Source organism: Myotis yumanensis, unplaced genomic scaffold (genome assembly GCF_028538775.1).
Source record: "Myotis yumanensis isolate MYYU_CA2020_CCGP unplaced genomic scaffold, mMyoYum1.0.hap1 SCAF_3, whole genome shotgun sequence".
Lineage (NCBI taxonomy): Eukaryota > Metazoa > Chordata > Mammalia > Chiroptera > Vespertilionidae > Myotis > Myotis yumanensis.
In genome coordinates this window covers 137,427,370-137,455,082 of record NW_027223754.1, presented here as the reverse complement: position 1 = coordinate 137,455,082, position 27,713 = coordinate 137,427,370, and the positions used below count along the sequence as shown (strand labels likewise).

Below are 27,713 nucleotides of genomic sequence, written 5' to 3'. Positions count from 1 at the left end.
GTTGGGATGATCACATCTGAACAAGATGAAATGAGACATAAAAACTGTAAAATTACTGTTTTTGCTAGTTTAATATCCATCAATGCTTAGAAAGCTGATTGGACACAAAATTATGATTTGTTCCAGGGTATCAACACTAACTTCAGTAACAGAAGGGGCAGGGGGTAGGGGGAGAGAGAATGTGCTTAAGGAGAAAACTTCTGGTTATGTTATGAACATACCACTCCATTCACTGATAGCAGCTGGTCTCCTCTTTTGAGGCCTCCGTGTCTTTCGGCCACCCCTCCAGGAATGATGCGAGAGATATAAATGGGAGAATTTTGCTCCTTTCCTCCCATCACGTTAAAACCAAGGCCTTCATCAGTCTTTGGCAGTTCGACTACCCGAGGGTGGGAGTGGCCTTCACTAGCAGCAAAAGCTGCAACTGTTGCCTGAAAGACAAGATGGTAATTTGGTAGTAGAAGGAGGGAAGGAAGGCTAATCCTATGCTTTGCAGTCGGGAGGTCAGGCAACTCCTCATATTTTCATAGCATTTTTCCTGTGAAGGAAAGAGCACAAAATGGAGGGGTGTTCTTCATTTAGATGTCATTTATGATTCCTTTCCCTTGGTAAAGCCAAGTTCAGCTATTTCTAGCTTTCTAGACAGTATCCATAATGATAATAATTTCCCTTCTACAGAAATATCTTTCCCAATTACCTCATATGGAATTCCTCCTATTCTTGCACTCAAAATAGGATTGGTCCATATGCTACCCACATATGGCACATATACTATAATTGTTATGTATGTATGGTGACTATGGGCACCTGAAGGGCAGAGTTTGTGGCTTACACTTCTTTGTATGACACACAGTCTAAGCTGGTGCTTGCACACAAATCTTCATAAATATTTATTCAATACACTGAGGAGCACTTATATGTATAAAGCTGGTAAATATATCTATAATTTTGCCTTAGCACATTTGGTGTTTTTGTGTTTTTTGGGGGGATATCTAAAAAAAATAAAAGCTATAATGAAATAATAGATTCAAACAGATTATTATTTCACATCAATATGTCATACTAGAGGCTCGGTGCACAAAATTTGTGCACTCGGTGCGGGGGTCCCCTCAGCACAGCCTATGCCCTCTCGCAGTCCAGGAGCCCTCAGGGGATGTCTGACTGAAGGCTTAGACCCACAGGGAGCGGGCCTAAGCCATCAGTTGGACATCCTTAGCACTGCCACGGAGGTGAAAGAGGCTCTCGCCACCACCGCTGCGATCACCAGCCTTGAGCCTGGCATCTCACTGAGTGGCACTCTCCCTGTAGGAGTCCACTGACCACCAGGGGGCAGCTCTTGCATTGAGCGTCTGCCCCCTGGTGGTCAGTGCACGTCATAGTGACTGGTCGGTCTGCCATTCAGTCAATTTGCATATTAGCCTTTTATTATGTAGGATTATTTTTAGAGGTCCTCTTCTCTGGCACAGAGGTCTTCTTTCCCCCCTGACATTTTACATTAATATTTCAACTACTGTAGCAATGTAGGCACAATGAAAATTCTATGGCAGTGGTCGGCAAACTGCGGCCCCTTGAGTGTGGCTCTTCCACAAAATACCACGTGCAGGCGTGCACGTACAGTGCTATTGAAACTTCGTGGCCACACTCAAGCAGCCAAAGAGCCGCATGTGGCTCGTGAGCCATAGTTTGCTGACCACTGGTCTATGGTTTTATACCTAGCTGTAAAAATATCATATAATATGGATATTATTGTATTTTAAAATTTATTACTATTAATTTTAAAAAATAAGTTGAAGGAAACAACTTACCATTAGTCCTGACCCCTCATGGAAATAAAATTAGAGCAATGATGTAGTTTCTATCAAGAAAATATTCTCTGCCTGCTTATTTTCCACCTCCATTAACCTTTCTTAAGCACAGTTGATTTGATGCCTACTATAAAGTGATTCACTCAACACTATATAAATATTGATTTGCAACTACTGTACATTCTTTTCCACACACAGCATTATCACATCAATTCAGCATTATGCTACTGTCTGCATTTAGTGAAAGATAGTGAATGATATGGAAATAATGGCTTGTTTTCAGCTCCATGCATTTGCTCATGCAAACCTTGTCGTCATGCATAGATTTAATGGCTGACATGGATGCAATGCAGACAGCCCAGAAACAACCAGAAAATATTGTGCTATTGCAACATTATGCTGCTATCCTGCTGTTCTACATGAATAAGAAATGAGAATGGTAAAACGCTACATAATTCACTTTCCTCTTAATTAAACTATGGAGGGATCATTTTTTCTGTGTGTGTTCCACTTCAGTACAAGCAAAGCATGATGTAATGATAATAGTATCCTCTTTTGGTTTGGGTCAAAAAAAAAACAAACACACTGACAAATCTATAGTGTTCAGTTATAGGAGGAAAATCAAACAAGAGATGATGTAACACACAAAAAAATTTAAATGAAAAATTCTAATTGTTTTTACCAGTTCTTACTTCTTATACACTATTAAAAACAGAAAAGCTTTTAAAAAGCAAGTGTGTATGTATTATAATATTTCTGTATTTGTAAAATAAGAACTGCATTAGCGATTTTAGTTTTTAACTCTCATTTCCTAATGGTCTATTTTCCAGATAATTTCCTGATCCTATTGCTGGAACATTTCCATTAGTAGGGCCTCTGTAATATCTGGATTTAAGTTTTTACAGAGCAAATGTGGTCACTACCACAAAAGGTGACAGGTCTTCCCTTTACGTCAGCATCACATTCTTTCAGCTACCCACTGCCCAGCTGAATACATGGACGGATCCTACATCGTTGGGTATCAGGTGAGTTCTCCCAATGATTAACTTAAGTCAGATCTTTAGACATGTTCAAATAAATCTTCTTGCACTGAATAGGGAACAGGTTTTTTTGGATCAGAGGAATGTGTTAGAAAACCAAGTAGTATTTCATACAATGGGTGAGTAGATTTGCTTGTGCCAAATGGACATTTAGTGAGTTTAATGAAATCATTCTCCTTTCTTAAGCTACAGAAGCAGCAGAAACGTTCAATTTTCCATTAGGATTTTTACCTGGGAAGTAGTACTGGTTCTAGACTCTGGGCTGCCACTGATGTCTAAATTCTCTTACAGTGTACACACGAGAATACCTGAAACACACACGCGCACAATCAATTACTAGATCACTGGGGTTAAGTATATTTTTAAAGTTACTCAAGCCTTACCTTTGCCGTGGCCCTGGCACGGAATTCGGGACAGCCATTAACAGTTATCGTTTCATGCATATATTGATACACCTAAAATGTTCACATAAAAAAGAATGTGTAAGAACATTAAGAATATTAATTCTTTCATTGCAGACAATATGATACATTTTCATTGCAATACAAAAATTCCCTATCACAAAGTGAAATAGATCTGAATCAATTATCCTGATGCCTTGGGCCAAAAATCCTTCCTATTTTTTTTGCGGGGGGGGGGGTGGGAGGGCAGGGGCTAAGGGGTAAAGGATGGAGTTTGGGGCAGACAAGGCAATCACTTTTATTCATAGGTTTTAAATTTGGCTGTCCATGTTTATCAAATATAGAAATGCATATTTATTTTTCTTCTATATATTATAAAAATTACTTTGTTGGTAAAGATATTTTACCATTATATATACCTCTATCTGTAAAATATGTGATAAAAATGTACTTCTTGAATCTATGTAACACTTTCAAAATAGTTTTCCAAATCAATATTCCACAAAACCAGGATAACTATCTTTTCTTTGCATGTTGGTAGGTATGTTACTGTTCTTGACACACTCAGAATTCATAGACAAAAACGTATTCAGAACAAAGACAAGTAAAGTAAGAGGTCCTTAAAACTAGTAACACAGAGCAACATACCAACTATGGGCTCAAGTTACCATTCATTTTTAGATGAAATAGCAAGAATGGGGGTAGAATCTGGACGCAGAATGATGTTGAAGAAAGCATAAAGGTTATGCTGACTAATAGATATATGTTTAAGCCTTACATTAATATAATTGGGATAATTATTATTATTATTTAATGTTTTCTACATTATTTGGCCCTGATCTCTTGGGAAGAAATCTCCTAGGACATGAAGTTCATCCACACTTCGTAAGAAGAATTGATCGGCTGGCTGGTGTGGCTCAGTGGTTGAGCATCGACCCATGAACCAAGAGGTCACTGGTTCGATTCCTGGTCAGGTCACATGCCTGGGTTGCAGGCTCAGTCCCCAGTAGGTTGCATGCAGGAGGCAGCAGATTAACAGTTCTCTCTCATCATTGATGTTTCTATCTCTCTCTCTCCCTCTCCCTTCTCTGAAATAAAAATATCTTAAAGAAATAAAATAAATAAATAAAAGTTGCTGTGTGAGGAAGATACTAGGTAGGCCCTCTTAACCCAACCAGCTCTGCTGAGCATTGCCTGGCTCTATGACCCAGTTCTGTCCAATGAGAATTCAATTGAAAGTAGCGGAGAGACTTCTGGGAAAGTTTTACTCTCTTGGTACAAGTTCTGTTCTTTTCCCTTCTCTATTTCTTAAGTGTAAATATAATGAATCCTGGCAAGAAGCTGCCTTTCTCTCAACTAGCAACAACAACAACAAAATAGTCCTATATGTTTAAGCCACTAAAGTTTGACTTTTTGCAACTTTCAGCCAAGAGAATTCCTGATTGTTATAGTATTCAAATAAATCGTATATAGAAGCATGCTGTCTTTAAAGTTGGTTATCTTCTATCCCCATAAGATTCCAAAAGTTATATTATAATTTTCTCATTAGGAATTGGTGCAAATTGTTAACCTGGGAGCTTAGAAACTGAAAAAGGATAGACTAAAATTGTAGTTTAATAAAAGGGTGGTAGAGACTAACTCTTTGAAAAACACTGTTAAGAAAATAAAAACATGAATTGACTGGGAGAAAATAATTGCAAAACACATAGCTGATAAAGGTCTCATATCCAGAACACATAAAGAACTCTCCATCTGATAAGGGCTTAATCTCCAAAATTTATAGGGAACTCATACAACTTAACAAAAAGAAGATAAACAATCCAATCAAAAAATGGGCAAAGGATCTAAATAGACGCCTTTCAAAAGAGGACATTCAGAAAGCCAAGAGACATATGAAAACATGCTCAAAGTCACTAATCATCCGAGAGATGCAAATCAAAACAACAATGAGGTACCATCTCACACCTGACAGAATGGCCATCATCAACAAATCAACAAACGACAAGTGCTGGAGAGGATGTGGAGAAAAAGGAACACTTGTGCACTGCTGGTGGGAATGCAGACTGGTGCAGCCACTATGGAAGGCAGTATGGAGGTTCCTCAAAAAATTGGAAATGGAACTCCCATTTGACCCTGTGATCCCACTTCTAGGAATATATCCCAAGAAACCAGAAACACCAATCAGAAAGGATATATGCACCCAGATGTTCATAGCAGCACAATTCACCATAGCTAAGATCTGGAAACAGCCTAAGTGCCCATCAGTAGATGAATGGATTAGAAAACTGTGGTACATCTACACGATGGAATACTATGCTGCTGTTAAAAAGAAGGAACTCCTACCATTTGCAACATCATGGATGGAACTGGAGAGCATTATGCTAAGTGAAACAAGCCAGTCAATGAAGGAAAAATACCACATAATCTCACTCATTCATGGATAATAAAGACCATTACAAACTTTTGAACAATAATAGATACAGAGGCAGAGCTGCCTCAAACTGATTGTCAAACTGCAGTGGGAAGGCCAGAGAGAGTTGGGGGGCAGGAGGGAGGGGAGTAAGAGATCAACCGAAGGACTTGTATGCATGCATATAAGCATAACTAATGGACATAAGACACTGGGGGGTAAGGGAGGGTAGGGGTTTGTCAAGGGCAGGGGGGAAAAAAGGACACTTATGTAATACCCTTTGTAATACTTTAAGCGAAAAAAAAAAAAAAAAAAAAAAGAACTCTCCAAAGTCAATAATAAGAAAACAACCTGATTCAAAATTGGGTAATGTGTTTGAACAGGCATGTCATCAAGGAAGATATATGGGTGGCTAATATGAAAAGATACTCAACATAGTCACTAGGGAAAAATTGAAATTAAAACCATAATTAGGTACATCTACACACTTATTAGAATGTCTAGTTTTTTAAAAAATACTGACAATACTTAAGTACAAGAATGTTGAACAACTAGAACTCTCAAATATTGCTGGTTGAATGGAAAATGGCACAGCTACTTGAAAAAACAAGATAACAGTTTTCTACAAAGTTAAATCTGCACTTACTATATGATTCAGTTATCTACTTCTAGTTACTTATCCAAGATAAATATAAATGTATGTTCATTAGTCATGGTCATGTCATTAGAGTGTCAAGGGCATGTACTCGGGTTGTAGGTTCCAACCTTGGCCCTGGTTGGGGTACGTGCAGGAGGCAATCAATTGATGGGTCTCTCTCACATCATGTTTTTTTCTCTCTCTCCTCTGTCCCTATTCCCCTCCTTCCTTCTTTTCCACTCTCTCTGAATAGCAATGGAAAAAAAATATCCTCTGGCAGTAATTAACAAAAAAATAAAAGTGTATGTTCATTAAAAAATGAGATGTAAACACTTGTAATAGCTTTATTTATCATTGCCACAAACTGGAAACAACTCAGATAGCTTTCAACTGTGAATGAATAATCAAATGCAAGTATATCAATTAAATCAATGGAATAATAAAGCTAGGCAATAAGAAGGAACAGATTATCATATATACAGAGGTAGGGATAAATCTCAAATGTATGTTGCTAAGTGAAAAAAAACAACACATACTCTATGATGACTTTACTTTTACGATACTCTGGAAAAAAGCAAATAATAGGGAAACAAACAGATCTAAATTTGCCAGAAGCCAGGAGTGGAGATGAGTTGACTACCAGGAATGGGGGAATTTGGAGGGGGGCATTGGAACTGTTCTATATCATGACTAGAGGCCCAGTGCACAAATTCGTGCACCAGTGGGGTCCCTTGGCCTGGTTTGCGGGATCAGGCCAAAACAGGCTCTCCAACATCCCCTGAGGGGTCCTGGATTGCTAGAGAGTGCAGGCCAGGCCGGGGGACCCCACATGCATGATCAGAACCGGGAAAGGACAAGGGAGGTTGGCCAGCCGGGGAGGGACCACAGGAAGTCTCCAGGGTGTGTTCGGCCCATCTTGCTCAGTGCTGATCTGCCGGACCCCAGCAGCAAGCTAACCTACCTATAGGAGCATCTGCCCCCTGGTGGTCAGTGCACATCATAGCAACTGGTCAACCAGTTGACTGTCTGCCCCCTGGTGGTCAGCGCACGTCATAGCGAGCGGTTGAGTGGCCTCAGCATATCATTAGCATATTACGCTTTGATTGGTTGAATGGACGACCAGACACAGCATATTAGGCTTTGATTATATAGGATAATGGTGTATGGGCAAATAATTTTTGATAAAGGAGCCAAAAACATAAAATGAAGAAAAGAAAGCCATTTCACTAAATGGTGCTGGGAAAATTGGAATGGAAATAGACTGTTGCTTGTCCCCATGTACAAAAATTAATTCAAAATAGATCAAATGCTGAGATATAAGACCTGAAACAGTAAATTGCATGAAAGAAAACATAGATAATAAACTTATGGATCTTGTGGAGAACATTTTATGAATTTAACCCCAAAAGGCAAGGGAAGTAAAGGCAAAAATAAATGAGTGGAATTATATCAAACTAAACGGTTTTTGCACAGCAAAAGAAAACAACAACACAAAAAGTCAAACAACTGAATGGGAGATGATATTTTCAAACAACAGCTCCAACAAGGGGTTAATATCCAAAATATATGAAGAACTCATACAACTCCACAGCAAACAATGCAATAAAAATGGGCAGAGGACCTGAACAAACACTTTTCTCAGGAAGATATATGAAAAGATACTGAAATTCTCTAACTACTAGAGAAATGCATATCAAAACTACAATGAGATATCACCTCACACCTGTTAGAATGCCTATTATCAACAAGACAAGTAATAACAAGTGTTGGAGAGGTTGTGGAGAAAAAGGAACCCTCATTCACTGCTGATAGGAATGTAAACTGGAAAACCACTATAGAAAACAGTATGACTGTTTCTCAAAAAATTAAGAATAGAGTTTCATATGACCCAGCAACCCCTCTTCTGGATATATATAACCCCCAGATATGAAAACATTTATTTGTAAAGACTTACCAACCCCTATGTTCATTGCAGCATTATTCATGGTGGTTAAGACATGAAAAACAACGGGTGTCCTTTGACACATTTTTAAAAATTTAAGTTATTTATTGTTCAAAGTATTACATATGTCTCCTTTTTACCCCATTAACCTCTCCCCAGCCGTTCCCACCCCCAGCACATGCCCTCACCACCCTACTGTCTGTGTCCATGGGTTATTCTTATATGCATGCATACAAGTCCTTTGGTTGATCTCCTCCCCCCTTGCCCCCGTCCCTTCCCTCTGAAGTTTGAAGGTCTGTTCGATGCTTCTATGTCTCTGGATCTATTTTTGTTTATGTTGTTCATTATAGTCCACAAATGAGTGAGATCATGTGATATTTATCTTTCTCCGACAGGCTTATTTCACTTAGCATAATGCTCTCCAGGTCCATCCATGCTGTTGCAAATGGTAAGAGTTCCTTCTTTTTTACAGCAGCATAGTATTCCATTGTGTAGATGTACCACAGTTTTCTAATCCACTCATCTGCTGATGGGCACTTAGGCTATTTCCAAATCTTAGAAATTGTAAAATTGTGCTGCTATGAATATGGGGGTGCATATATTCTTTTTGATTTCTTTGGATATATTCTTAGAAGTGGGATTACTGGGTCAACTGGGAGTTCCATTTTTAATTTTTTGAGGAAATTCTATACTGTTTTCCACAGTGGCTGCACCAGTCTGCATTCCCACCAGCAGTGCATGGGGGTTTCTTTTTCTCCACATCCTTGCCAGCACTTGTGATTTGTTGATTTGTTGACGTTAGCCATTCTGACAGGCATGAGATGGTACCTCATTGTCATTTTGATTTACAGCTCTCAGATTATTAGTGACTTTGAGCATGTTTTCATATATCTCTTGGCCTTCTGTATGTCCACTTTAAAAAAATTGTCTATTTAGGTTCTTTGCCCATTTTTTGATTAGTTTGTTTATCTTCCTTTTGTTAAGTTGTATGAGTTCCCTGTAAATATTGGAGATTAAACCCTTATCAGAGATAACATTGGCAAATATGTTCTCCCATGCAGTGGGCTTTCTTGTTGTTTTGTTGATGGTTTCTTTTGCTGTGCAGAAGCTTTTTATTTTGATGTAGTCCTATTTGTTTATTTTCTTCTTAGTTTGTATTGCCCTACGAGCTGTATCAGTAAAGATATTGCTACAACATATATCTGATATTTTGCTGCCAGTGAATTCTTATAAGATTTTTATGGTTTCCCATCTTACGTTTAAGTCCTTTATCCATTTTGAGTTTATTTTTGTGTATGGTGTTCAGTTGGTGGTCTAGTTTCATATTTTTTTTGCATGTAAATGTCCAATTTCCCCAACACCATTTATTGAAGAGACTGTCTTGACTCCATTGTATGCTCTTGCCTCCTTTGTCAAATATTAATTGAGCATAATTCCTTGGGTCTACTTCTGGGTTCTCTGTTCTGTTCCATTGGTCTATGTGTCTGTTCTTGTGCCAGTACTAGGCTGTTTTGAGAACAGTGGCTTTGTAATATAGCTTGATATCTGGTATTGTGATCCCTCCTACTTTGTTCTTCTTTCTCAGGATTGCTGTGGCTATTCGGGGTCTTTTTTTATTTCAGATGAATTTTTGGAGAGTTTGTTCTAGGTCTGTGAAATATGCCATTGGTATTTTAATTGGGATTGCATTGAATCTATAGATTGCTTTGGGTAGTATGAACATTTTAATGTTGTTGATTTTACCAATCCATGGACATGGTATATTCTTCCATTTGTTTATGTCTTCCTCTTTCTCTTTTTTCAACATCTTGTCATTTTCTGAGTACAGGTCCTGTAGTTTTCTGGGTATAGGTCCTGTAGTTTTCTGAGTACCTCTTTAGTTAAGTTTATTGCTAGGTATCTTAATTTTAAAAAAATATATTTTATTGATTTTTTTTTACAGAGAGGAAGGGAGAGTAATAGAGAGTTAGAAACATCAATGAGAGAGAAAGATTGTTCAGCTGCCTCCTGCACACCCCCCACTGGGGATGTGCCCACAACCAAGGTACATGCCCTTGACCGGAATCGAAACCAGGACCTTTCAGTCCAAAGGCTGATGCTCTATCCATTGAGCCAAATAGGTTAGACTTTCTTAATTTTTTTGTTGCAATGGTAAGTGGGATTTTTTTTTTATAGTTTCTCTTTCTATGAGTTAATTATTGGTGTAAAAAAGTCCATAGATTTCTGGGTGTTAATTTTGTATCCTGCTAGATTGACAAATTCATTTATTAAGTCTAGTAGTTTTTTGATGGAGTCTTTAAGACTTTCTATGTACAATATCATGTACCTTCTTTTTTAAATATATTTTTACTAGAGGCCCGGTGCACAAAAGTTTGTGCACTCGGGGGGGGGGGGGGGGTAGGGAGGTTCCTCAGCCCGGCCTGTGCCCTCTCGCAGTCTGGGGCCCCTCAGGGGATCACCACCTGCTGGCTTAGGCCTGCTCCCTGGGGGATGGGCCTAAGATGGCAATCAGACATCCCTCTGACAGCCCGGCAGCCCTCAGGTATGTCCACTTGCCAGCATGGAGCAGGCTTAAACTGCAGTCGGACATCCTTAGTGCTGCTGAGGCGGCAGGAGAGCCTCCCACCACCACTGCTGTACTGGCAGCCATCAGCCTGGCTTGTGGCTCAGCAGAGCTCCTCCCATGTGAGAGCGCCCTGACCACCAGAGGGCAGCTCCTGCATTGAGCGTCTGCCCCCTGGTGGTCAGTGTGTGTCATAGTGACCAGTCATTCCCAGGCGTTCTGCTGTTAGGGTCAGTTTGCATAGTACCCTTTTACTATATAGGATAGAGGCCTGGTGCATGGGTGGGGGCCGGCTGGTTTGCCCTGAAGGGTGTACCGGACCAGGGTGGGGGTCCCGCTTGGGTGCCTGGCCAGCCTGGATGAGGGGATGATGGCTGTTTGCAGCTGGTCACACCCCCTTCAGGGTGGGGGTCCCCACTGGGGTGCCTGGCCAGTCTGGGTGAGGGGCTGAGGGCCGTTTTCAGGCTGGCGGGTGACTGAAGTTCCCAACCTCTCCTTTTTTTCTGCCTTTTTTTTTTTTTTTTTTTATTCTGGGATTTATTTACCTTCTATGGCTGTCACTGGAACTGAGAGCCAGCTTTAGCTCTGAGGCTCGGCTCCAGCTCTGAGATGTTGGCTGCTGAAAGCAGGTATCTGGGTTTGTTTGGCTTCTATAATTGAAACACTGTTGCAGCTCCAGCTCTGAGGTCCGGCTGGCTGAAAGCAGGTTTCTGGGGTTTGTTTAGCTTCTATAATTGCAACATAGTTGCTTAGAGTGCAGCTCAGAGGCCGGCAGCGGCAGGTGGTGGGGAACCTTGGCTTCCTCCATCACTGGAGCAAGCAAGCCTCCTGTTTGCTTCAGCTGCTTGGCTGCCGGCCGCCATCTTGGTTGGCAGTTGATTTGCATATCGCCCTGATTAGCCAATGGGAAGCGTGTCAGAGGAATGGTTAATTACCATGTTTGTCTATTATTAGATAGGATTGGTTTTAGAGAGGAAGGGAGAAGGAGAGAGAGAGATAGAAACATCAATGATAATAAGAATCATTGATCTGCTGCCTTGGACATGTCCCCTACTGGGGATTGAGCCCACAACCCCGGTATGTGCCCCTGACAGGAATTGAACCTGGGACCCTTATGTCCAAAGGCCGAGGCTCTATACATTGAGCTAAACTGGCTAGGGTCATGTAACTTCTTAATAGCATTGAAAACTCAATCTACCTCTCACAGCCCACACATGTATTTCCAACGTCAATTACATGAATCAGACTTCCTGATCCAATATGATAAATGCCATTTATGATTTGCTTTAAAGGATATTAAGTAAACTACAGTAATAGAAAAGTTAAATTGAAAGAGTTTGTGATTTTTACCAGTCCTGTGTCTTAGAGTGAATTTATGTGAAAATGCTATTACTAGACTGAAGGAAAATATAGTCTCAAATTACAAGTGTTCTTCAATGCTTAGATTTAGATCAATGGGAGCCGAAGAACATTTTGGACAAAGTGATGCCTTTAAATATCTCCCCATCTGCCTAGCCAAGTTACAAAGGAACTGGGATTGTTTCTGAAATGTGGCTAATAGCTTAATTCTAATGAATAGGACACATGAAGAAAGTTATTTATTACTCTACCTCCTAAACGATGTACGAGGGATCAGAGGACGTTTAAGGAAGGTCTTCTGGAATCACTTAACAAAGTGGATCAAATGTCCCCCTCCTGAATGACAGTAAATTTCACATTCTTTAATTTGTTTTTGGCTCTGTAGGAACTCATTAGGGAAGCATTAGGGCTATCAATATGTTACATAACAGAGTCCTCAGAATTTCTATCAATTTTGAAATTTCCAGAAGTTATTTATATCACTTGTTTTAAATGAATTGAAATGACTATGCCATGTACTTAATTTTCCAAAGGGAACAGAAAATACTTTGTTCAGTTTCATAATTTCACAACTAAATATTCTATTATATAAAAGCAGAATAATTTAGTTGCGGAGTTATGAAACTGAAGAATGACTATAATTTTTAAAATGGTGCCATTAGCATTAAGTTCTCTATTTATTTTAATAACTGGCTTACATTACCTAGTGGGTTAACACATTTAGCTTACATAAGGTAGTACAAACTAAGTATTTTGTGCAAATCATTTAATAACTGCAAGGAAAAAGTGAGATTACAAAAAACAGAGCATTCCCACAGGGTCCACATGGCAAGTGGCCAGGCCACCAGGGAGAAATCTCTTTCCTTATGGTTGACTAAAAAAAAAAACCACATTCCCTTAAGGCAGCTGTTCCAGTTCTGTCCTTGTTACACAACCAGAGTCCCCTGTTACAGGAGATGCCTGAGCATAATTTTGGAAAAATGTCATTTCCCATTAGTATAGCCCCACTCAAAGGGACTGGATCTGTATTTTCTTATTTTGAGTAAAACTCAAACAAAGTTCAGGGCCTAAATATGACTCGTTTTACTGATTGGATTATGACAATGGGAAATCTCATGAAGGATCCCGATGTGCTAAAATATTGGATCAGCAGGATTGAGATGACCAGTGTAGTTAAAAGTTTTCAAGAGCTGTAAAATCAATTCCTACTTCTTAAAATAAGTCTTTATCTGGAAAATAAATTAATCATTTTGGTCAATTAGGTGTATAATGTCATTGTCATATTGGCCATATCAACTAAATAATGAACACTATTGAAAAAATTTAGCTCACACATTAAGAACCAACCTCAATATTCCATTGATTGAATTAAAATTACTATAGCTAACAATAAGGTCACCAGAGGTAGCACTAAAAATACAGGATGCGTAATTAAATTTGAATTTCAGACAAACAGTGATCAATTTTTAGTTTAAGTATGTCCCATACAGATTATGGTTGAAGGGAAACTATTTTAGTTTGGTGGGCAGGAAAGGTTGGTTACAATTCAGGGCAGAAAAGTTAATTCAATTAAGGAGTAAATTGAACAGAACTTGGTGATGGTAAGCTTTGAGTGAGAACAGATAGGAAGAGTTTCAGTTTGATCATGTGAGCATAATAGGGGATAATAAGTTTGACTTAGCTAATGTTATTTGAGTTGTCTTGTGATCTCTAAGAGACGTTCAGTATTCAGCTAGATGCAGAGGTCTGAATGTCAGAAGATATAGGCTGTAATATAAAATTTGTGAGCTACTGTTTAGTTGGAAAATGAAGCCCTTGGTGTCTATGTTATCCTCCAGGAGAAATTTAGAGTGAGAAGTAGAGAGATTTTTGATGGGCTCCAACATCTACTTAGGCAACTTATAAGCCAAGCCTTAGTCTTGTTTGACCTATAGAGCTAAGGCATAGTATTTTAAATTTAAATAACTCACATATACTCTTTTTTAAATGACATATATTCAGGAGAAAGGAAATACAAAGAAATAAATGTAAGTGATTTGACAGTAAAAGTAATTCATATATATGTTACAGAAAATTTGTACAATATAGAACTATACAAGCAATAAATTTTAAAAATTATATAATTCCATACCAGGATGCAGTCACTGTTAACATTTTGGGGGACATAGTCCTAGGCTGTCTCACTTATTGACTTAAAAAATCAATATCAAGTTACTCATGATATACTTTTTATAATCTGATTTTCACTTAAATATTAGGTATAGTTTCCCTACATAGTAAATACTCTTCTTCATTATTTTAATGGTGCCATAATATTTGATCTTATAAATGTGCCATAATGTTTTTATGAAAATATGATTGAAAAATGAGGGTGCTCATTGGGTTACTCAAAATTTTCACAACTTTGCAAATTAAATAAGGACTACAAAATAAAATTTGGCAAGTAGGTGATTTCACAAATACAGAATTCATGAATAATGAGGATTGATTGTATAAGAATAATTCATTTAAGAAGCTACAAAAGAATAGCAGAATGGGCTCCCCTTTCCTGGCTCATTATTATGAAAACACCAGACTATACACTTTATGGAGATGAGTTTTCCATTTCATCTTTTCTCATGTGTCCTAGTAAATTCAACTTATGTTCAAGGCATCAGACTTGGCTCTGTATAATGAATTTCATAACGTGCATGTAATGACTATAAAACAATCACTAAGTTTGAATTAGGGATCAAAGATAACCCTTAGCTTTTAAAATGCACAGGTTTGATAGAAAAAGAGAAGGAGAAATGAAAGGGGATTTAAAAACTGCTGGTATTAAGACAGACTTCTGTTAGAGTTTTATTTCAAGTTCATTCATTCAAGGGCTAAGTGGACACTCAGAAATAATGACTTTGTCCTCCATTTTCTTAAAATTAAAAAGGTAATTGAAATAGAGCAGGTAAATAAACATAATTAAACATACTGTTTATCAAGATAAAGCCTAAAAATGTTCAAAGGTTGGTCGTACAAAAGAGCAGTCAATGTATCTTCTCAAAGATAAGAGAGAGAACAAAATCACCTGTCCATAACTGTACACAAACTTAAATAAACTGCTATAAGGACAGGCTTGTTGTTTTTTGGGGGGGGGTTTTGCCTTGAATTATCCAGTTTCCTTCTCTATTTTTGGTGAGCTGTTTACCTACATGTCCTGACACCTATGATGGCACAGTCTCCCAAGTATAAGAGAACAGAGGCTCGTAATAACCCCCAGGAGGTAAATACGTTTTGAAAATGAGAATATTTTGATGTGGCCCACCTGATGTGGCATTTGACTTAGTCCTCTTAACACATATAAATACATTTAAGACACCACTGCTTCACAACCAAGCAATGGGTACAACAAACATGTCTTATCTTCACCCCATTCCATACCCCATCTGGAGGTGTGGGTCATGCCCGTTGTGAAGCCCATGAATAAGGTTGTCATGCATGATGCTTAAGTAGAGGGTATGTGAGGGGATGTAAATACAGCATAGGGAATATAGTCAATAACATTGTGATAAATGTGTATGGTGCCAGGGGGTTACTGGAAATATTGGGGGGAACACTTTGTAAAATACATGATTGCCTAACCACTGTGCTGTATACCTGAAACCAATACAAAATAATATTGGAAGTTAAAACGAAAAGAATAGGGTAAGTGCTGATATATCTTCAAGACCATGATTTCAATTCTTTTGGATAAATATCCAGAACTTTCCTCAAATTTTGGACACTCCATACTGCTTTCCATAGCAGCTGCATTCCCACCAACAGTGTGCAAGGGTTCCAATTTCTCCACATCATCGCCAACACTTGTCTTTTGTTTATGCTAAGTGAAATAATAAGCCAGTCACAGAGAGACAAATACTGCATGATTCCATCTATATGAATCACAGATATGGGTGAGTTCACAAATACAGAATCTATGAATAATGAGGATTGATTGTATAATGATAATTCATTTAAGAAGCTACAGAATGAAGAATATCAGAGCAGGCTCCACTTTCTTGACACTGTCCTGCCTCATTATTACAGAAACACTAGACTATGGAAAGGAGTTTTCTACCTCATCTTTTTTCATGTGTTCTGCTAAATAATTCAAACTAATAGAATCAAAGAGTGAAATGGTGGTTGCTTGGAGTTGGAGCAATGGGAAAATGGGCAATTACTAAACAAGGGCCATGGAGTTTCAACTAAGCAAGCTGAACAAGTCCCAGAGTTCTGCTGTACAGCTCTGTTCCTATATTCAACAACACTACATTGCATGCTTTAAAATTAAATCTCATGTTAAGTGTTCTTATTACAATATACTAAAGGTCAGGGTAAGTACATCTCTTGTTCATGTCAATTGGGAATTCTTTTTTAAAAGCTAATTGATAAAAGGCTTGTTTTTGAAATACACTAAGCAAACATTCTCCTAAACCCCAAAATATATCTAGAGTTTAGTTTTGCAAAATTCACAGCTGCATTTTTCCAAAATTCCACATTAATAAAATGATTTGTTACATATGTCAGTTATACCACAATTTAAAAATATATTTATTAAACATTATTTACACAGGTCTTTCATTATTTCCATGTATGTAAACCTCAAAGGACAACATTACACTCATAAGTTTAAGGGAATAATAGTTAGAGCAACTGTATTTATTTCTTTGTTGAAACCAATCAGCTTCCCTAGACATAAGGTTCAAGATGACATAGCAAGTCAAATTCAAGAGTCACTTCACAAGGCTTGACCCCTCCATCTAACTGTAACCCCACTGCGCTGAAAATCCCAGCTCTACGTGGATCTACTTAAGATTTTGTTCGAGTTGGTTTTATATCAAGACCAGGAAAAAAAGAAGTCAAAGAAAATGGCCACTTTACTGCTGTAACAGAAAACAGCCAAAACTATGAGAAGAAAATAATGGACTGTTTACATTTGCCATCTAAGGATGAAAGCATCTGAATTATTTTTCAGGAATGATTTTTTTTATTTGCCAGGAAACAGGCTTGTGTTTTCATTAGGGATATTGTTGGAAGATCCCTACAAAGAAAAACATCTGCATCATTATCACAACTGTCAGAAAAATCATCCGGCATGCAAAGCTGTAAATGCCACTTGTCAGAGGAGATGCTAACTCATTAAAAAGCCCAGACCTGAAAATGAACTAAACTTCATTTAACTTTTGAAAGTGATATGCCAGATTTAATTATAGAATGTAAGAAGTAAGCTATCAAAAATGCAGCACTTTTATATGAAAACATTTCACAAGACATTTTCTCTCTGGAAGAAAAAATAGGTCAGTTTTATCAACATGGAAGATAATGTGAACCTGAATGTATTATTAATCTGTCCTCCGGCATGACAAAAGTCTGCCTTTGTATTTTCATATCCTTCAAATGCAATCTTATAAGAACCTAAGTTTTGAAGGTGTGGGAGGGGAGCTTAGAAAGTTTTAATTAGGTTGAGGTGTTTCATTACTACCTACCATCAGTCAGGTAAGTGCTCTCAATTCAGACTGATGCAAAGAATCGCTCTTTCAGCCAGTGATTATTCTATTCATCTTAATCAAAGATAATTGTCAGCATAACTCATCATTAAAAAAAAAACAACAACAATAATTTTGCCAGGCTGGTGTGGCTCAGTGGCTGAGCATTGACCTATGAACCAGGAGGTCATGGTTCAATTCCCAGTCAAGGCACATGCCCGGGTTGCCGGCTCGATCCCCAGTGTGGGTGTGCAGAAGGCAGCTGGTCAATGATTTCCTCTCATCATTGATGTTTCTCTCTCTCTCTCTCTCTCCCTTCCTCTCTGAAATCAAACAATATATATATATATATATATATATATATATATATATATATATATATATATCTTCCAGTTCCTTGCTTCTTTCTAAGTCAATAGTATCCTCTTTATATTCTTACTGCCTATGTAAATGCATATTTTTAGTCTTTCAATTAAAGAACAAGATTGGGTAGTCACTTTTCTCATCTGTTAAGCAAATTACCTCTCTCCCTATAATATTAAGGAAATTACACACTGATATGACCAGTGAAAGGCAAAGCCCATTCATCTGTCAATTTCCCAGGCTTGTTTTCTAAACTGTATGGCATATCCTGCTGTCTATGAGACTAGGATGCCTACGTATGCAGCATCTATCCTGCTTTTATCACCTTGCTTGAAGACAAAGTAGGAAATGAAAGTCCCAGTCCAATGCCTATGCAGTGAAGAGGAATGTGATCAAGGAGAGGTGTGAGCTATCGAGAACATTTCCTCCAAAACTAGAGGTTTGTGTATTTTTTTCCAGAAGCTGTCATATCAGATCATGATGTAGTGTGATCACAAACAGTGTCCTATCGTAGGGTACCAAAATAGCCCCTCTTGAACTGTAAGGTGACACTGAGATTCTCAGCAAGATCCGAGTCCACTGCATTGTATTTTATGAAAGTGTGACCAGGGAAATGGGCCACTGCCCTCGGGCCCTTAGATAAGGGGATGCATTGGTGACTTACTGCTCTGTGATGACTCCCCCGAAGAGGTAGACCAGGAGAAGGTCCCCCTTCTCAAAATTAGCATAGAAATGTTTCTTCTATACATTGGTTGAGTCATAGAATTGTTGCCAGGATTCATTGTGAACTATTAGGTTTGTTGCCCGTGTCTCCCGTGTGGAGTAGAAAGTCGCTATAGACTGTTTCTTAGTTCAGTGATTTTTAAACCAGTGTGTCACAGCAGGCACACCCGTGTGCCGCAAGATTTCTTAAAACATGCAGAACCTGAGTGTTTAGACAGGGGCACTGACCTCTTTTCCCGTCCAGTGGTTCTCAACCTTCCTAATGCCGCGACCCTTTAATACGGTTCCTCATGTTGTGGTGACCCCCAACCATAAAATTATTTTCGTTGCTACTTCATAACTGTAATTTTGCTACTGTTATGAATCATAATGTAAATATCTAATATGCAGGATGTATTTAAGCAACCCCTGTGAAAGGGTCGTTCGACTGCCAAAGCGGTCTCGACCCACAGGTTGAGAACCGCTGCCTTAGACTGTCAAAAAATAATGACAATAGCCAACACAACAATAGCCATCTGTTGTGAATGAATGAAAATTACCCCTACTTTTTTTTTTGTCAGATTGGCAAAAACTATATTTTTTGGTGTGCCACAGAACTTTAGATATTAGTAGTGCCATGAGATGAAAAAGGTTGCAAATCACTGTCTTAGATGGTTTCCTAAATTCAATATTACAATAATCATGAACCAGGCGAGAAGTTACGATATTACAGGGTCTTAATCTATGATTCTCCAGTGGTTTACAGAAACACCGTGTGTGTGTGTGTGTGTGTGTGTGTGTGTGTGTGTGTTTGGGAGGATTTGCAACAGCTGACACAGATAATAAATCTTCCCTTCTTGATATTATGTAACACAGAAACCAATCTTTGTTTCTATTTTGTCCACACAATCTTCAAAGAGAAAATTTTATAAAGATAGAAAGGTTGTCTCACTTTTAATTATTTTACATAAATTAAACTTCAGATAATTAAACAGATACAAAGCTTTATAAAAGGAAATAATCAGTAAGACTACCAAGAGTTGTAGGTACTTGATTGCATTTGAATATCATTCAATTAGATTGCTAAGTAACTGACTTAGAGTTCCTTCTGAAAACTATTAAAGCATTTTTCTGACTCTTCATTGTTTCTGGGTTGTTGTTTTTTTAAATCCAGTGCAGCTACTCATACAAATAATGTTTTTTTTTGTTTGTTTGTTTGTTTTTTACTTTAAATCCTGTTGTTTCAGATAGGAAGCACTCAGATGGAAATAACAAAAGATAAAATTCAAAATGGCCCAGACCAGATGGCTCACAAATGTTGCTGCATAATGAAATCACCTGGGGACCCTTCAAATACACTGATGTCTGGCTCCCACCCAACATTCTGATCAAATTGCAAATGGGTGAGAGCTGGGCAGCAGGATTTTAAAAGCTCTCTGGTGTGCAGTAAAGTTTGGGAACCACTGGCTCAAGCACTGAGAATGGCTAATCACAAGAAAATTCAAGGTAAAGTGAATCTAGAGAATTCCTTTAGGGATTTAATCTTGTCATCAAGGCTCCAGGTTTTTCCTCCTCTGAAATGCTTAGGAGGTCAGCTTTGTCTTTGGAGGCTTGTTCTCTGTGTCCCAAAGACTCTCAGGGTCCCAAAAAGTCATATGTGGACAGGACAACATCCAGTAGATGTGGCCTCTTTTAAATAGCTATCATGTATTTCTCAGAAACTTGTCACTGTGACGGCCACTCAGGCTACATAGGCAAGATCAGAGTATTGCCCCCCACCCTCGGAACCAATCACTGGGGATTGACACTGTAGCACATGCCTTATAGTAAGCCAATCAGATGTAGCTGAGATTGGGGTCACCCTCCCCTGAGTCATGTGGAGTGTAGGGATGAAGAGGTAGGGGGTGTAGGCACCTGAATAAAATCATATTTCTTCCTGTAAGGAAAAAGTGAAAGAAGCAGTTTGGTAGGAAATCTAGAATATCTATCTGCTCTCTCCTTTTCTCCATGTTCTACTCCGTTCCACAGCTTGCCATCTATTTGGATAGGTTCCCTCTTACACAGGCTTCCGTGAAATTTTTTCTTACACTCCTGACTTCATATGAATATTATGCTCCATAAAAATGAGCAATCATGATGATGTCAGGGCTCAGAGGAATATCAACTTTAAACAACCTCATTCTCAAAGCATGTCTTAGTGGGAAGGGCTTATAGTAAATGTTGATTATTTTTTATCGACGGTTTGCTAGTATTTGCAACCCATCCTCAGCAGGCCTAGAAATGTGTAAAAATTTTCTTCAGCAAGTTTGTTTTTAATTTATCTTTATTGTTGAAAGTATTACAGATACCCCCTTTGTTTGTTTGTTTGCTTTTCCCCATTGAACCCCTCCATCTCCCATCTGCCCCTCCCAGGCCTTCACCACTCTATTGTCTTCACCATGGTTGGGTAGTGTTTCATATAACCAATGTAACCTATCCATAGTGTTTCTATTTACATTTAAAGATTTACAGTCCACATATCTTATCCCTGAAGTGTTACTACACTGACAGCAAAGCAAAGGGAGAGCTGGAAGCAGCTAGTTTAGGCCTCCTGCAGTGAAATAATGGATGGAAGTTTAGCAACCCGACTGCACCTTGGTGGAGTTTCTTCTCTCCAAAAGTGCTGAACTTGCCCCCAGGAGAGTGCAACAATAATTATGGAGGCCATCTGCCTAGCACCAGGGTAATCACTCACAAAGTTCCTCCAACGTGTCAGTGTTCGCCTACTCAAGGATAAAGAGACAGCCATGCTGGCAAGGCGGGAAAGAAATGGACAGGATTACACCTTTCTTCACAGCTGTGTGTTATTTGTCTTCTGGTATAACTTAGGTCAAAGTTCCCAGAATTAATTAAATCAGAAACCAGGAGGTGGCGAGTATCTCATTTAACTGTCCCCTGAATTCAGATCTGAAATGCTGCCTGCCAAGCTGCTCAGCAGACCTAAGGCTCAGCTTTAATGAACTAAGTGAGCATATACAACCCGCTGGATAAGATTGCAAGGCCAGGACTTGCCTCTGGGCTGGTTTCACCAGGGGTTCCCATAAGTCATAATCACTATGGGTTAGCAGGGCAGGCTCACTCTTGAGGAAATCCTAGAGGAGAGACTGTTCTTCAGTGTCAAAAACCAGACCCACTGCATCTCAACTGCTCTGCACTTGACATGTAAGGGAGATGGACAGTGATGTGATGCCCAATCTAAAGAAAGACACAATTGCCAGCAAGAAGCTGGAAGGGTAAAGCACAAGGTGAAGTTAATGAAGCAGGAATTTTAGGGGGATATAGGCAGGCTTAGGGATTTTTTAGAATTGGAGTCCATGGAAAAGCATGGGGCTGCAGACTGGGAGAAGGTATATTTCCATAACACAAGGAAGCCAGGTGCAGTTACATCTCCATAAAACAAGGGAGCAGCAACAGTTGCATTTCCATAAGACAAGGGAGCTGGAAGTAGCCAAGAAAGGTCTATATTTACAAAATAAAGAGAAGGTAGCCCTTCATTCAGAAGGAGAAGAAGAAAGCCCAAAGGGAATAGGAAAACAATAAGGAAGGAGGGGAGGAGGGGAGAACCTCACATGTCCCATGTGAGGTTCAACCTTTGAGCCCAGGAGTTACTATAGTAACCAACTTGAAGGGGATTATTGACCAATCAGAGGGGATATCAAGGCACCAGGAACTGCAGCCTTTATAAGCCATGGGGAGAAAGAACTCAGTGGGACCCTTTCCCCCTTCCTACATGGGAGTTCATTCTGTGGGACTCTTCCCCATCCCTACGTGGGAGTCTGTACTTGTTCTTCAATAAATCTCCATCTTTGCTATACCACTTTCTGTCCGTGGACTCATTTTTCGATTCCAGTAGACAAAGAATCTGGGTTTCAGTCCAAAAATTCGGTATCATTAAGGAGGCCCAAGTTTGGGCTTAGATGGACAAAAGACATTGACATTTATCAGGTTAAATCAAGGTATATTAAACTTTACAAAGAAAAATGACATGTAGTTCATGAGACAAATGAGCCGAAGCCCACAAAGCTCAAGGCTTCATGGGAAGGGACTTTAATATTAAAGATGCATACAGTTTTCTAGTCACACATAAATGGAACATTTCAATCTGAATTAGAGAATTTCTCAGTGGGGGGCATTCAGGGGACACTGGAATGTGTCTGTCCCTCCTACCCAATTCAAACTGCTTAGTGGCTGGGTGTGACTGATCTTCAGGCAACGGGCGCTGCAGTTCATCAGAGCACTGTGGGATAAGCTCAGCAAAAGTCCCCAGAGGTTTGGGCTGAAAACAATGACTACTGGCACCCTTTGACTTTTTTTAAAATTTTATCACAGGTATACTTAGAATGGACATATCCTTAATTGTAAAAGTGTTGGAAATTATTTCACTAAATAACATCTATTTTTGAAGATTCTAAGAAGTAAATGGCTATATATATATACATATATATACTAGAGGCCCAGTGCATGAAAATTCATGCACTGGAGGGGGAGTCCCTCAGCCTGGCCTGCCCCCTCTCACAGTCCGGGAGCCCTCAGGGGTGGGAGGCAAACCAGCGATCAGGGGGAGGCGATGCCCCATTACACCTCTGCTGCTGCCACTGCCAGCAGCACAAGCCTAGGCCGTGGGCGGCCCTCGGCGGCTGAGGGATTCTGGAGGCAGGTGCCCTGGTGGAGCTGAGGGGACTGGGCACCACCATCTTGTGGCTGTGGGCGCTGCCATCTTTGAGGGCGTGGCACTTAATTAGCATATTCCCTCCTTATTGGCTGTGGGAGCTGCCATCTTTGTGACAGTGTGAGGGTCAATTAGCATATTTCCTCTTTATTAGATAGGATATATAAATTTAAATTACTATATAACTAAATTGAATAATGTCTAAATGTCTAAGTTAATAGTTTTTTACAAATTTCCTTCTTTTCAGTCTAAGAGGAGGCTACACTTGAATGCTTTCAAATCTGGCCCAGGGGGTACTGAGAGTAAGTGGGCCTGAATTATATAACAGTATTGCATGTAAACCAACATTATCTCTATATATAAAAGGCTAATATGCTAAGTGTCCAATATGCTAAGTGACACACACTGACCACCAGGAGTCAGACGCTCAACACAGGAGCTGCCAAGCTGCAGTGACTTGGCAGCAGCAGTTCTCAGGTGACACACCCCAGAACCAGAGAGGAGGGGGGCCTGATTCCTTGTGGGGCTGCGTGATTCCACCTTCCGCTGTGGGTTATGTTGTTGCTGGGGCACTATCAGCCCTGAATCTGATGTCCTGCACACTTGCATTTGCATTCCACACCCTGTATGACAGCAACTTTGTAGAGTGCCCTCTTGCACTCTGGGATCCCTCGGAGGATGTCAGAGAGCCGGTTTTGGCCCGATACCCTCAGACCAGGCCGAGGGACCCGACCTGCTGGAGGAACCCTGCTCACTCTGCAGACGCTGGGGAGGAACCCTGGGAGGTTGGCTCCAGGGTGTGTCCAGCCTGTCTCACTCAGTCCCGCCCTGCAGGCCACCTTCTAATTGATTTCCTTTCAATGTGTACGAATCCATGCAACAGGTCACTAGTAAAGTATAAAATGATAGAATCAAATATTTCCAGTAAGCATTGTCATGAACTTTGGAATGTGTTAAGAGATACCCAGGTGACTGAAAGAATGGGAAACTACCCTGCATGAAGGAAATGAAAAGATATGAGGATGATTAAGTCAGAAAGAGGAAACTTGCTAAGTTGTAAAGCTCTAGGAACTTTTGCTAACTCCTAATAGGTTTGGGATTTCTCTAATAATTTCAATGTGTAAAATATTGCCCCTCAGTTATAAATGTACAAAATGACAAAGAATATGCTATGGGAATCCAGTCCTGTACTTAGCACAACTGGTGCCTCTGTGCATGTTAGAAAAAACTGGTCATTCCTCAAGACACAGCCATCTGTCAGGAAACTGTAATGATAAATATTCAAATCCAGATGAGCATGAAAATAAATGATGTCCCTAAAGTGTGTAGGGCACAGTCTTGCTTGGTGCCCTTGAGGAATTCCAGAGGAATTACTAAAGCAAGCACACTCTCTTCTTTAATAAGGAGCAAGGTAAATCCTGCCAATCCAGGTGGTCAGAACTGATGCTACATACAAAGACCAGACAAGTCCTGGGTGGAAGCCAAGCTGCTGCTGTCAAATAAACAGTGGTGGGGAGCCGGGCAGGCATAGAGGACTGAGGAGAGGTTCCAATGATGCACTAAATCACAACAAACACCTAAGTGTTTGGCACCATCATCTATGGCTTACTGGGAGGTCACAGAGAAAGACGCTGTCTCTTGTAATGAGACATTATAAGGAGAAAAGCTATTGAGCCAAGACTAGGGCTAGACTATGTATGTCAGAGTCATGCACTTCCCAAAGAGCTCCTCCAGGTGCTGGCTGCCGAAAATTAATATTTCTTTGCATAGGAAACATTTATTTAAAAATATTTTTATTGATCTCAGAGAAGAAAGGAGAGAGAGATAGAAACACCAATGATGAGAGAGAATCATTGATTTGTTGCCTCCTGCATGCCCCCTACTGAGGATCGAACCCACAACCCAGGCCTGGAATAGAACCGTGACCTCATGGTTCATAAGTTGATGCAAAATTATTTTGCATAGTCAATCGGAAAAATATTTTTGTTGCATTATCATAGGTACATTCAGATTCACTAATTTGGGACATAATTTACCATCTAAATAGACTACATGTATAATATATTCCTATTTTGTTTAGCAGCAAATAAGATTCTAAAAAGTTATTCTGTGTATGTACCTTAGGAAAGGTCAATGGAAATTTCTGCTTTGGAAAAAGCATTCTCATAGAAATAATCTAGGCCCCAAGGTCATTTAACTAGGAACTGCTACATTTTTAAAAGAACCAATATCATAGACAGAATTAAATAATCTCAGGCTGAAAATAGTGGGGGTAAATGTATCCATCTCATTCTCCTTCTTCCAGACACATTAGAAAATAAAGGCAGTGGGATGAGAACAGGGAAAGAGAAGAAATCAGTGCTTACTTGGTTTTTAATGGCCACATGAAAGAGAAGGTGAAGGAGAAGGGTGGGAAACAGGAAATGTCTCTCAGAGAGCACACAACATAGAGTGAATTTATTTCCTAAATGACTTACATTAAAATAAAATTATATATATTGAATTGTAGTGTGTGAAATAATATCTCTAAAAGTTTATATCTCTATTAGCAGAGCAAATCAATAAGCTTAATTACAATGCAACTGTTTTTAAATCCATTTGAAACAGTGTTATATATTCAAATTAGATAGTGTATATATACTCTCCTTTCACCCTTCTTTTTAGCTGCCAATATGTACATGTATACCAAATACACTGAAATATGGTTCAATAAGCATATGTTTTTCTAACAATTATAAATACTGCTTTTCGAAAAGGAAATCAGTACTTGTAAATACCTGACCATTGGCAGTGAATAAACAAAATAACCAAATTGATGATGAACTTATGAATATTTTGCTTATAAGCTCATGTTTAATTAATCATCACTGTGAAACATCTTTCAAAATTAAATGTATTTGATGGTCAAAAACTTTCTAGAATCTTTTAATAAACGCACAAATGTAAAACTTCTTATCACTGGGAATTGAATGAGAGCAAATCATCATTTTATATTCTACAAAATGAAAATGGTTTTTAAAAAGATGACATTATTCAATATTTCCTTTTCCCATTAGTAGATCATTATAACTATCTAGCTAACTAAACTAAAAACAGAATAAATGTTCTGAGATTTTTTTATAAAGCTATAACTTAACAGGACCCAATTTTCATTATATAGAAATTCAATTTGAGGAAAACTCATTTGCATAGTCACATGTTCAAATATGCATATACTTCAATTTGTCTTTGCACTTGTTAATGCAAATATTATAAAGCCATAATTATAATAGTCAATTTCATTCTTTAGTTTTATGCCATGATGATTAAATAAATATTTTAAATGGATTCTTTATTGCTCAAGTTTATTCTTTCTAAAATGAAATTTTGAGTATTAATTTGATTCAGTGATTCTATTACTTTCAGTCCATAAGTCATGGAGATCTTGAACATTTCTCCCTCCGCTTAATAGTGTGCCAAAATTAATTAAGGCAAACGAACATTCTAAATCACTCTTCCTCTGAACCATTGTTGGAGTAGTTGCTTATGCTTGACAAGGTATTTTGCATGAACTATCAACAATGTGCTTTGAATCACACTCATAATTGTAAAGTCTTGAAGCACAATAATTAATAAATTATTGTCCTCTCATGGAACTATCTTCAAAGATTTAAAATATTTATTGTTGAAAAATTATTTTGAACTACTATGGTGTCTTTATAGTTTTCTGAGACCTTGAATTCTTCCAATATTGTCTGGCTATTTTGATTTTTATTGAAATATAATTAACACAAATCTTTGTCATATATGTAGGAAGGACATATTTTATAGCTTGTGTAGGAATGTCTGATTTACTTAGAGATCACGGTTCTCTCAATGTATAGTGGCAGTTGGTTATTATCTGTCCTGGACACTGAAGCAATTACCATCCCATCTGTGTGGAAATCAAATGATTTTCAATGAAATGTTAATAGACTCCAGTTACAACTCACTTTCTGAAAGACAACGTCACAAATACCTGGTAATCAAGCAGGTGCCATTGAGGAGATTGAAGGGAATGTCTTTTCCATCAGGAAGCCCAGGAGATAAGATTCTTTAATATTGTTATACTGTCAGTAACCTTTCCCACATTGACTCCCTATGGGTTTATATTCCTCGGAATAGTTAGCCCTGAAAATTCTTTAGAAATATGTGTGTGGCACTGTCATCCTCGCATGGCTACATGCCAGTTGATATTCAGGGTAGAACCTGAAAATTGTTTAGAAAAGTGTGAGGAGAAAATGATGTCAAGGGAATCAGCAAAAGA

At 38.8% G+C, this 27,713-nt stretch overlaps 1 protein-coding gene across 2 annotated transcripts in view; it reads right to left on the bottom strand.

Annotated features, from left to right (window-relative positions):
- LIN7A (lin-7 homolog A, crumbs cell polarity complex component) overlaps positions 1-27,713 on the bottom strand; it is a 151,551-nt gene that overhangs the window by 43,574 nt on the left and 80,264 nt on the right. For both annotated transcript variants that reach the window (XM_070409659.1, XM_070409658.1), the window contains exons 3-4: positions 3,229-3,300; positions 222-431 (exon numbers count right to left, since the gene is read on the bottom strand). In XM_070409659.1, coding sequence (XP_070265760.1) covers positions 222-431; positions 3,229-3,300 — 282 coding nt within the window. The remainder of the gene's footprint in view (positions 1-221; positions 432-3,228; positions 3,301-27,713) is intronic.